General features: G+C 40.7%; 1 protein-coding gene and 1 long non-coding RNA gene across 3 annotated transcripts; one reads left to right on the plus strand and one right to left on the minus strand.

Annotated features, from left to right (window-relative positions):
- The first annotated feature begins 4,438 nt into the window (after window positions 1-4,438).
- On the plus strand, window positions 4,439-7,196 carry LOC311117390. The gene is made up of 3 exons (XR_014611616.1): window positions 4,439-4,851; window positions 4,968-5,101; window positions 5,374-7,196. It is a non-coding gene; the product is annotated as an uncharacterized lncRNA (long non-coding RNA).
- On the minus strand, window positions 5,575-9,807 carry LOC311117389 (G2/M phase-specific E3 ubiquitin-protein ligase-like; the record flags this gene model as incomplete). Of its 2 annotated transcripts, XM_084192336.1 has the most annotated exons (9): window positions 9,425-9,594; window positions 8,873-9,067; window positions 8,476-8,562; window positions 7,520-7,773; window positions 7,314-7,439; window positions 6,944-7,084; window positions 6,670-6,778; window positions 6,341-6,564; window positions 5,575-5,860 (listed from the first exon to the last, which is right to left on the minus strand). In XM_084192336.1, exons 1-8 carry the CDS (start codon window positions 9,591-9,593, stop codon window positions 6,353-6,355), a joined length of 1,293 nt encoding a protein of 430 aa, XP_084048462.1. In that variant the 5' UTR covers window position 9,594. The 2 variants fall into 2 exon arrangements, with proteins under 2 accessions (XP_084048462.1, XP_084048463.1); XM_084192337.1 differs by lacking the exons at window positions 5,575-5,860; window positions 9,425-9,594 and adding an exon at window positions 9,724-9,807 and having other exon boundaries at window positions 6,353-6,564.
- Between the last annotated feature and the right edge of the window lie 2,124 nt (window positions 9,808-11,931).

Here is an 11,931-nt window from a genome sequence, read left to right on the forward strand (position 1 = left end):
CCACTTGTCACCACTGAGGTTAGAGTCTAGATGAAAACCAAGATACTTGGTTGTTGTTACCACTGGTACTTCCTGTCCTCCTAGGATTAGTGGTGCAGGTTGTGGATGGTCCTCTGACCAAGGGACTGTAGCTGTCAGCAGTCTGTAGCTGTCAGCAGAAGTGTGTGGTTTTCACAAGGGCGGTAGTAGTGCTGGACTTTGGGAGGTAGTCATACTGACTCGTGCACTCAGATAACACCTCCTACTGGCAGGGGACAGTTTTAACAATGTGTTTGATGACAGGGGCTAGATCTTCTGCATGCTCTTTTAGTAGCCAGGCTGGAATGCCATCAGGCCCACATGCTTTACGTGGGCTGAGTCTGGTCAGAGATTGCTTTAACTGGCCAATGCTGCACAGCTCAACCCGCCTTGTAGACATGGGCAGGGGGAAGATGGCAAGAGGTATGGTGCTTGTCCATGCCTCAGCAAAGAAGCCATTCAAAACATCAGCCACCTCGTCATCTTAAATTCCCTCAACCTGTATTCTCCCTCCTGATGTTTTCTTTGGTCCCAGTCCATTGTTAATGAAGTCCCACCATTCCTTAGGGATTTTCTTCTTTAGGTCCTGGATTTCAGTTTTGTAGTATCTTGTCTTTGCTTCCTTGATAAACATTTGCACTGTGTTTCTGTATTTTCTCCATGTCATTGTTTCTCCCCATCTGTTGAAAATATTCTGTATTTTCCTGATGGCAGTTGATATGAAGAGTGTTTGATCCAATATTATAAAGATTGTAAATTGTATGTAGAGAGGATAAGAAAACCATGTGTTAGTTGTAACAAGAGTGATGAGCAGAGGGTCTGTGTGCCAAGATAGATTGGGGTCCACTAGTGCTAATCTTAGGATTGGTGCGTGATGGAATGGACTGGCTAGGGTGAGATATGACACCAGGGAGAGGAATGATATGTAGGAAGTGAGTGGCAGCTAGTAATAGTTAGCAACTGGGAAGGATAAAAGTAGACTTGAAGAGCACTATATAGGCTGAGAGAGAGTCTATGTAAGTCAGTCATATGATAAGAGGCAAAGCGCGTTCGTCTTATTATGTGATCCAGTACTGAAATAAATGTACATCAAACTTCCATCTGAGTGTCTGCTACTTTCTCTTACATCATGACCTTTTAGCTCAGCTGTTGTTTTAAAACATTTTCTACAGTCAGATCAGTGGTAAGGCTTCTCTCCTTTATGTTTACCTTGGTGTCTTTTTAAATGGCCCATTTAAAAGAAAATCTGTCCACAGTCAGAGCAGGAAAACGGCTTCTATCTTGTGTGTGTTCTCTGATGAACTTTTAGCTGAGATGATGTTGTGAAACATTTTACACAATCAGAGCAGGAGTAAGGCTTCTCTCCTGTGTGTGTTCTCTGATGAACTTTTAGCTGAGCTGATGATGTGAAGCATTTTACACAGTCAGAGCAGGAGTAAGGCTTTTCTCCTGTATGTATACGTTCATGTTGTTTTAAGGTGCCCAGTTGTGAGAAACTTGCCCCACAGTCAGAGCAGTAGTTAGGCTTCTCTCCCGTATGTATACGTTCATGTGTGTTTAAGTTATCCAATCGGGAGAAACTCGTCCCACAGTCAGAGCAGGAGTAAGGCTTCTCTCCTGTGTGTGTTCTCTGATGAACTTTTAACTCAGTTGATCTTGTGAAGCATTTTACACAGTCAGAGCAGGAGTAAGGCTTTTCTCCTGTATGTATAGGTTCATGTTGTTTTAAGTGGCCCAGTTGAGAGAAACTTGCCCCACAGTCAGAGCAGAAGTAAGGCTTCTCTCCTGTGTGTATACGTTCATGTGTTTTTAAGCTGCCCAGTTGAGAGAAACTTGCCCCACAGTCAGAGCAGAAGTAAGGCTTCTCTCCTGTGTGTATACGTTCATGTGTTTTTAAGCTGCCCAGTTGAGAGAAACTCGTCCCACAGTCAGAGCAGGAGTAAGGCTTTTCTCCTGTGTGCACTCTGTGATGAACTGTCAGAGTCTGTGATGTTGTGAAATTCTTCCCACAGTCAGTACAGGAATACAGATTCTCTCCTGTGTGTATTTTTAGGTGTATTTTTAGCTTTGATAGAATTGGGAAAATCTCCTCACAATGTGGGCAGTGGTGAGACCTCTTAGCTCTGCGATCTTCCTGCTGTTGCTCTCTGGATGTAGAGAATGTCTCAATGTCACCTGTGTGAAAAGCATTTAAAAAAGTAAATTGGTGTGATATGCACTGAGTGTACAAAACATTATGAACTCTTTCCAGGACATATAATTACCAGGTGAGAGCTATGATCTCTGATGCCACTTGTTAAATCCACTTCAGATCAGTGTCGATGAAGGAGAGGAGACAGATTAATGAAGGGCTTTTAAGCCTTGAGACAATTGAGACATGGACTGTGTATGTGTGCTATTCAGAGGGTTAATGGTGTTTTTTATCAAATCAAATACAAAAGCTGAAGAATATACGCACATTCAGGTAATCAAATCCACCATATGCACTGAGCTTGTCTGACAGGTTGAAGCGCACTAAATAGTAAATAAATGATAAGCGTACCAGAGAGTCTGTTGTAACGTTTTATTGTTAAGCCTTTATTACAGCAAAGACTAAAAACAGTTGCATTGATTCCTGAATGCAATTTCCGAAATGGAACGGTTTATTTATTGTTTACGCTAATTATTCAAGGGTTGCTTTGTTATTTTAAACCAAAAATGCTTGATTGCATTTCAATGGCTTGCATGCTGTGTGATGACATTAACAAATGAATGATTGATACAGTAGCCTATATACAGTGTGCAAGAGTATTCCAAGATAAATATACAACACAGGGAATTAACGATCAATGGAAACAGTTGTTTTTCAGTTCAACATCTGTTTAGTATCTATGTAGGGGTTCCAGTCCGGGACTCATAGCTACATGTGGCAAGTTAGCATTGGTCCAAATGGTCTATACATTGAGCCTGAAATGGGATACTTGGTATTTGGCCATTGGCCCAATGTTATTGCAAGGAATTCTAATTGGTCAACCACAGGCAAGGCTTGGGTATAAACTACATCCTGTCTCTTTGTTCAGTGGGAAAACACTGAGGACAGGGAAGAATAAACATCTACAATCTACTTTCAAGCATAACAATGATTGGTTCTCTTTGAATAAATATATTTTTCTCCCCCTGATTTGCTTTGGGGTCTGTGTTATTGAAGAATAACATCAACTGCTAACAAGTGCATTCGGAAAGTATTCAGACCCCCTTGACTTTTTACACATTTCGTTACGTTGCAGCCTTTTTCTAAAATTGATTTTTTAAATTTTTTATAATCCTCAGCAATCTACACAAAATACCACATAATGACAACGCGAAAACAGGTTTTTAGAAAATGTTGCTAATATATTAAAAATTAAACAGAACTACCCTATTTACATAAGTATTCAGAACATTTGCTATAAGACTCGAAATTGAGCTCAGGGACAACCTGTTTCCATTAATCATCCTTGAGATGTTTCTACAACTTGATTGGAGTCAATCTGTGGTAAATTCTATTGATTGGACATGATTTGGAAAGGCACACACCTGTCTATATAAGGTCCCACAGTTGACAGTGCATGTCAGAGTAAAAACCAAGCCATGAGGTCGAAGGAGTTGTCCATAGAGCTCCGAGACAGGATTGTGTCACGGCACAGATCTGGGCAAGGGTACCAAAAAACTTCTGCAGCATTGAAGGTCCCCAAGAACACAGTGGCCTCCATCATTCTTAAAATGGAAGAAGTTTGGCACTACCAAGACTCTTCCTAGAGCTGGCCGCCCGGCCAAACTGAGCAATCGGGGGAGAAGGGCCTTGGTCAGGGAGGTGGCCAAGACCACGATGGTCACTGACAGAGCTCTAGCAATCCTCTGGAGATGGAAGAACCTTCCAGAAGGATAAACATCTCTGCAGCACTCCAGCAATCAGGCCTTTATGGTAGAGTGGCCAGACGGAAGCCACTCTTCAGTAAAAGGCACATGACTGCCTGATTGGAGTTTGCCAAAAGGCACCTAAACACTCTCAGACCATGAGAAACAAGATTCTCTGGTCGGATGAAACCAAGATGGAACTCTTTGGCCTGAATGCCAAGTGCCCCGTGGGAGGATATGGAGGACTAAAAGTGCCACAATTAAATAAATAAATACACCATTAAATAATTACTTAAATGTGTCATTAATTAATTAAAATTAGAATTAAATACATAAATGTGTAATTAAATGTATCATTAATTAATTCAAATACCGATTCATTTTATGTAAAATACATATATAATTATTTCACTATTTACATTTACATTTCATGATCCTGCATTGCAGTGATTCATGAATTACTTAAAACTGTCAAACTGACCCATCAAAGTCAGTGGGCGGGGCTAACGCGAATCTAGTCTGATCCATTGCTTTGGTCTGAAGTAGAGTAGGCCAACCTGGATAGAAACAATGGAGGATCTCCGTGAACTTTCCAGGGAGTTGGTTAGAGACATTTTAAACTTAGCAGAGGATGTAGAAGCAGGACCTGCTGACCCAGAGCATGTAGCTAGTAAAGCAGAGGAACTTATTGAAGTTGTTGGAGTCATTTCCGCACTTTCCGACGAAGATATCGACCACAGAGTGATTGCAAATCTAGAAGAAGTTGTCCACCGCTTCTCTGGTACCAGGGCACTTCAGGCCCAACACACACAGGGACCGGGGCGTTTGGCGTTTGACATACCGAGTGCAGTTCTGGAGCATTAACTTCTTTGTGGAGTTCCCGCAGTTCAAATTTGCAGCGATGTTCGGTGTGTCAAAGAGGACCATCAGGAGGCGCATGCAACAATACAGTTTAAGGTATTTACACTAAATTCATGAGTTTTCTGTTTATGAATTGCTGCTCTCATACACTCGGAAAGAATATGACGTTTAAGGTAACATTACTTGATGTTGTGTTTTTCTTGTTTGTACAGAAAGACAGATCTCTATTCAGCTGTGAATGATGAGGAGTTAGACCGTATTGTAAGTGAAATTCACAGAAGTCATCCAAACACCGGCTACAAGCTAATGCGTGGTCACCTGAATGCAAGAGGTGTGCATGTTCCAAGTGAGTAGATAATAATATGGGCATTATTTAAATGTATTTTTAATTTGGAGCTCTGCCCCTTTGAAAGGTGAAGGAAGCCCGCTTATGGAAAGACATCAACCTGTGAGCTGTAGTTTCTACAGTGCATACTATGCAAAGCTGTATTATTTTAAAAAACTGAATAAGTAACATTTCATTTCTCACTGCCTTGGTGACCAAAAATAACAATCTTGTGTAAGGACATGTCAAACTAGTTTTAAGTACAAGACTGATTATGCTTGTCATCCATTCAGGTTCCTGAAGAATATGGGATCGATTGGAACGGACCTCACTGCCTTCATCGAGGCACTGTGTCAGTCCCCGAGGTTCAGCTGGCCCGTGAGCTCTCAGATGAAGAGGTTGCAATTTTGCCAGCTCCAGGAGTTTCTGTTACTGATGCACTTAGACTATATGTAGAGACTGTGGAAGTGTTATCAAGAATCTTAGACTGATGTCCAACCCATGTTTTTATTTGTTGTGTTAGAACAAGCAAGGAAAAACTGAAAGTTTACTTTCCTTTTAAAAGAAAGGAAAAAAAGCTGTTTCTTTGAAGCTTCCTGTCTCATTATGGTCCACAGAATGACTAACATGAATGCTGTACTGTTAGCACTGAAGGTGCAGAACAGTTTGATTTTAGTAAATGGAAGAAAAAAAAGTCAACTACTGCACAGTGTGTTAATGTTTTCAAAGACACTGAACTTGTGTCAATTCATCTGAACTGTGTATGCATTGACATTAGGGCTGGGCAATATGGAGAAAATCAAATATCACATTTTTGACCTAACACCTTGATGTCGATATTGCAACGATATTGTAAGGTTGACAATTGGTGCATTCACAAAATATCTTCCACATTTAGATTTCGGATAAATAACTATCATATTGTGGATATAATGACTAAGTGGTAAAAGGCAAATAATAGAACAGCTAGAACAGTCTGGTAAGTTCAGAAAATGACATCACTTTACTGTAATGCAGCCTTTGAAACCAGGAAAAGACTAAACTTACCATGTAACGATATTACACTTCTTCAAAATCTAATGGTGCTTTTCCATTACATGGTACCTACTCGCCTCGTCCTAAAATCTGCAATGGGAAACGGACGCACAGCGAGTCGAGGCGAGTCAAGTAGGTACTGGTAATGGAAAAGCACCTTAAGACGATATCTAGTCTTATATCACGATAGATATAATATTAAAATATTGCCCAGCCCTAATTGACGTCTGAAAAAACTTAAACAAGCCCAAATCCAGTACTTTTTATGGCAGCGACAAGTGCTTTCTCAAAGTCCATGTAGAGTTTGAAATGAGCTGGCAGCTTTAGGGTTTCAAAGCATGTGGAGGACGTAGGAAGGGTTCCCCCAGAAATCTCCACTCTCAGTTCAGGAGGAAGCATCTCCCAGCCAACCCAGAATGTCAGCAGCTGGGCCAGGGTACCTGATGAAGCTAAAAGTCATAAAATGGATTAAAGACATTTAGTTCAACTGTAATTGATCATATCTATCCATGAGACATAGAAGCATTTGTAAAGAGAGAAAATAAGGTTTATACCTGTTTCAATGAACATCCTTAGAAAGCCAGTGATGCGGCAGGTGGTGTCTAAGTCAAAGTCTTCATCATCACTGTCCTCAACTGGCCATGTGATTTTTTCTAGGAGCATCTTAAAGAAAACAAAAATTGTAATTTAAAAAAAGGGAGAACTTATTTTGGTGAAGGACTATGCAGATCAAAATCTTAGAAAATTGAAAAATATCCATCTCAGTCATTGAAAATACACGTAAATTCATCAAGTTAAGTCACAAATATAACTAAATTACTGACTTACCTGGGGTGTGAACTGCATTTCAGCCATTTTGGGGAAAAGAAGTGGTACAACATCCGGCCTAGATGTCAGCAGGGGCCATACCATCACATCTTTCAGTCCCTTTCTCAACTGTTTAATTTGGCGCATGGTCCTCCCAACGACCTAAGAGACAGACCGACCCATATTACAGCCCAAATCCTTAACCCAAATTTGACAAAAGTTGGCACAGTAGGAAAAATGTTAATAAACACAATAAAGTGCTTTATAAAAATCCATTAAAACTCTAGTACTTAAACTCTCGTGTTAACATAACAAGCCAGGGTTCACAACACATTCTATAATTTCAACAAGTACAGCGATGAATTCTGTCACTTAACCAGCAGGAACTCACTGCATGGAGTAGAAGTTTGTTATGTAGCCATCTCCGATTTGTTTTGGTGACTGCCGGAAGATCCCAAGACATGGAAAGATCTGAAACTGTGTCCTTCTGTTCCGGTGTAAGATCTTCATGTTCAAGCTAGAATTAAGACCATACAAGTTATTATATCTGCCCAAGCAATATTTTTTACATGGCAAAGTTTCTTTTAGGTTACATACCAGTTCTATGATGCTCCTGATGTGCAGATCAGGGCAGTCTTCTGTAACAACGGTAGCCATTTCAGGGTCCCCATTGAACAGTACATGAATTACAGCAGGACTTAGTCCTGTGACATGGGGACCATCATGCAGAAAGGTGTGGCCCAACATCCTTCCTGCAACCCGGAAGAGGTTGCTTTCAATAAGTGCCTCTGATGCTGCTGGAACAAGATGGTCAGGTTCACCCTCAAATAGCAGTGTTTGGCCCATTCCTCCTGTAAAGTACCAAGAGAGCAGGGAATAAAGTCACAACAATTAACCTCTTAAATACATTAAATAAAAATGTATGATAGATAGATAGATAGATAGATAGATAGATAGATAGATAGATAGATAGATAGATAGATAGATAGATAGATTACATCATACTAGTGGCGATTACTTGGCCTGTGGTATTGCTGCTTGTAGAATTCACTTAAACCAAATTGTAGCCTACTCCAAAATGACTTACAGAAGGACCCCAAACCACTTCAAATTCAATTCCCCTGTATACCCTACTACAGACTTACCTGACACAAAACATTGCCCACCGGCCCTCCGCTAAACAGCACATATCCGCGTTCATCAACCACCAGAACGTACGTGTACGCGTGTGTGTGTGTGCGCGCGCATAGAGAGAGGCGGTGTAGAGTGAGTCACGACACAAACAGGTGCTCAGTCAGCGTTGCATGCAGTGTGAGAATGGCAAGCAGCAAGAGCGGCAAAAGCCAATGTGTGCTTCTTTTACCTATATATGTAACGCTATCTTTTGCGTTTATCCAAACGTCGTCAAACTTGGCACTGCACTTACTCGTGACCAGAGCAAGACACCTGTCAAGTTTGAAATCCATCAGACTAACTGAGAGACATGCGCTACAGACAGACATTTCTGCAATTTATAGATGGATTAACCTTCAAAAAATTAGTAAGATACTTACCAAGATCTAGACTGAATCCAAACTGGAGTTTGGATATGATTGTTGTCATAAAGTACCGCATCACTCCCTCTCCGATAGCAACATCACCTGAAATAAAATACTGATAATAACACTGGAAAAAAAGTGGCGGCCTAATACAGGTAACTGGATTTGGTAACATTTAACAAGAAAGGGAGAAAAACTTCTATTGGCTGTAATTCTAGAATAGCATCCTTAATATTGATTATTCCAGATAACAAGAGTATATTGTGCACAATATTCACATACATACATATAACATTTTTATCAATTATATAATTTTGTGCATTCCATTCTCCCATTTAACAATTACATATAAGCTACTTGAGTGGTATAAACTGTACTGATGTATTTATATTATAAATGTTATATTACTTACCAACCAGAGTACAATGAAGTGGACATGCCCATTCTTGCTGCTGTTTATAGAATAAGAGAAGCTCCCGTTCCCTGTCCTCTTCAGAGTCCCTTACATCCATCTTCATTCTAAGTGGTTTCCCAGTTGCATGTTCCCTTAGCAGATTCTCTTTGAAAACTTTGGCAGCTTGAGTGGGTTCTTTAATAAGCTTCCATTCTAAACAAACAACAACAATAAAGTTATCTATTACAGAGAGACATATTGTGAGTTGGCATGTTACCTGCATATACAGATATCCTCTCACTCTACAGAACAGGAGGAAAATTCTGTTCATTTCACTGACAAAACGTGAGACCCAACATCTTCAGAACCTGTCACAACGCTGAGTTGACATAAAAACAGCACTACTAAACAACTACAACTAAATATTAGAAAAATAGAAAAACCCAGTTGCATGTTATTAATTGTCTGTAACTGTATTATCTTATCTAATTATATCCTACAGGTGTTATCTTTCTATTAACTTTTCAGTTACACACAATCTTATAGCAACACTATTGTGATGACACAAACCACTGTCTGTTTCTTTGCGATCCAACTCCTCGTTGACAATCACTGCCGGTACTACTGCACTCTCAGCTGATGTTTCAGGCCTCACTGGAACACTGTCACTGACTAGGGCTGTCTCACTATCATTTTCTTCACTTTGGCCTCCCTCTTGTTCTCTTTCTGATTCCTGCATGGGTGTCCTTGAAGTTAACACAATTGAAATGATGGTCATACTCGCTTATTTGTGTGCACAACAATAAGCGAGACATATTCCCAAAGAAAATAAATTATGCTACCCTTGCATTGCTTTAAGAAGTACATACCCATTGCAGCTCAATCTGTGCAGCTTCATCTCTGAAAAGGGAACTTCCTTCTGACAAGTGATGCAGGGGATGACTGGACCAGAGGCAGGACGTGAGCTCTCCTAACAACAACAACAAATGGCTTTTAATTAATGATTAAAAGTCACCAGTAATCTTTGTTTTGATTATGTATTAAACTAAGTCTCTGTAAATGTATGTACACAATCTAAGGGTAGATCCTGTTGAAGTGGACGTATGTAGATTGTAGCCTGTCCAATCATCGTCGATGGATCTTTCAGATAGGCAAGGGTGTATCCAGTGCTGGGACACTGAAGCAACGCAAGATTTCGACTGCGAGTAGATCCTACAAGTTTTAGAAATTCAAAGCCTCCCCCTTGTTGGAGCTTCGGAAACACTTCCATCAGTTTATTTGTTATAACCATGGGATCGTGGTCATTCCCTGGAGAAAAAAACAAAACAAAATCATAACTCACCTCACCTTAAATTAAGCAAATAAGCCTGTGATAACTATTATTGACACTATGAACACCAATTAAGTTTGAGTCACTATAAAAAGAAATGCAAATAATTTCAACAAGCCACAGACAGTACAAACTTTTTTTTACTTTTGGTAAATGCCTAGTTTGGCACTGACCTGAAAATGTTACTTTTTGCTCTCCAAGTCCTGAAGTAAGAAGTTCAGCTTTAAACAGTACGCTTGGAGTTTTATCCGCATTGTGGTCAGCCAAACAACAGACAGTGTGTGTGTAGCTTCTTCGGCTAACTTGGACTTGTGCTGGTCGTCTCGTCATATTCCTTCTGGCTCCAATGTTATATGGCGCAAAGAGCCTTGCTACCTCCGCTGCAACACAGAAAAACGTAACAGCTCAATGGTCACCAGTCAGCTAAAACAGCCTCTACTTCTATCTTGGGATGCTCAAGCCAGCTAACACCATTTAGCCGATTAGCGAACTAGCTAGGTTTATGCTTCCCCCCCCCCATTAACAATAAACGTGTCACGCACGAAGCATCATAATACCGCATGCAAATACATGTTCGAGTCGATCTAATTTAACCTACACGTGTGTCCCGAATCATTAAATAGTAGCACACCTGGCTAACATGAAATTACTTAGCTTACCTTGGACAGGTGTACGTGATTGAGCGGCCGGTATCTGCTGTGACTGAGCTGCCGGAGTCACCGGTGCCGCGGGAGCCGTTGGACTTCTGCTCAGAGCTTCCTCAATCAAATTCGCTGCTTCTCTCAGCAGCTCCGGGCAACTTTTAGACATTTTGTCCTGCACCTCACACAGCGTCTCAACATTGGGGCTAGCAGGACCGAGTCTTCTTGATTTTTAGCCGTTGCAATGAAAGTACTGTTTAACCGTGTAACTAAACCAACGTAGAGGTGAATAGCGCCACCCAGTGTATTGGAATGTGTTCAGTAGCTCTGCATCAATCCATTATCCGGAATTGATTTGTCTTGGCTTGATGCAGAGGGTAACCAATCAGGCGTTAGGTTCCGCCTACCAACTTTTGATGGGTCAGTTTGACAGTTTTAAGTAATTCATGAATCACTCCAACGCAGGACCATGAAATGTAAATGTAAATAGTGAAATAATTATATATGTATTTTACATAAAATGAATCGGTATTTGAATTAATTAATGATACATTTAATTACACATTTATGTATTTAATTCTAATTTTAATTAATTAATGACACATTTAAGTAATTATTTAATGGTGTATTTATTTATTTAATTGTGGCACTTTTAGTCCTCCATAGGAGGAAACCTGGCACCATCCCTACGGTGAAGCATGGTGGTGGCAGCATCATGCTGTCGGGATGTTTTTCAGCGTCAGGGACTGGTAGACTAGTCAGGATCGAGGCAAAGATGAACTGAGCATAGTACAGAGAGAGATCCTTGATAAAAAAACCTGCTCCTGAGCGCTCAGGACCTCAGACTGGGGCAAAGATTCACCTTCCAACAGGACAACGACCCTAAGCACACAGACAAGACAAAGCAGGAGTGTCTTCGGTACAAGTCTCTGAATGTCCTTGAGTGGTCCAGCCAGAGCCCGGACTTGAACCCAATCGAACATCTCTGGAGAAACCTGAAAATAGCTGTGCAGCAGCACTCCCCATCCAACCTGACAGAGCTTGAGAGGATCTGCAGAGAAGAATGGGAGAAACTCTCCAAATACAGATGTGCCAAGGTTGTAGCA

The sequence above is a fragment of the Coregonus lavaretus genome (genome assembly GCF_964263955.1).
Source record: "Coregonus lavaretus genome assembly, contig: HAP1_SCAFFOLD_56, whole genome shotgun sequence".
NCBI classification, from domain to species: Eukaryota; Metazoa; Chordata; class Actinopteri; order Salmoniformes; family Salmonidae; genus Coregonus; species Coregonus lavaretus.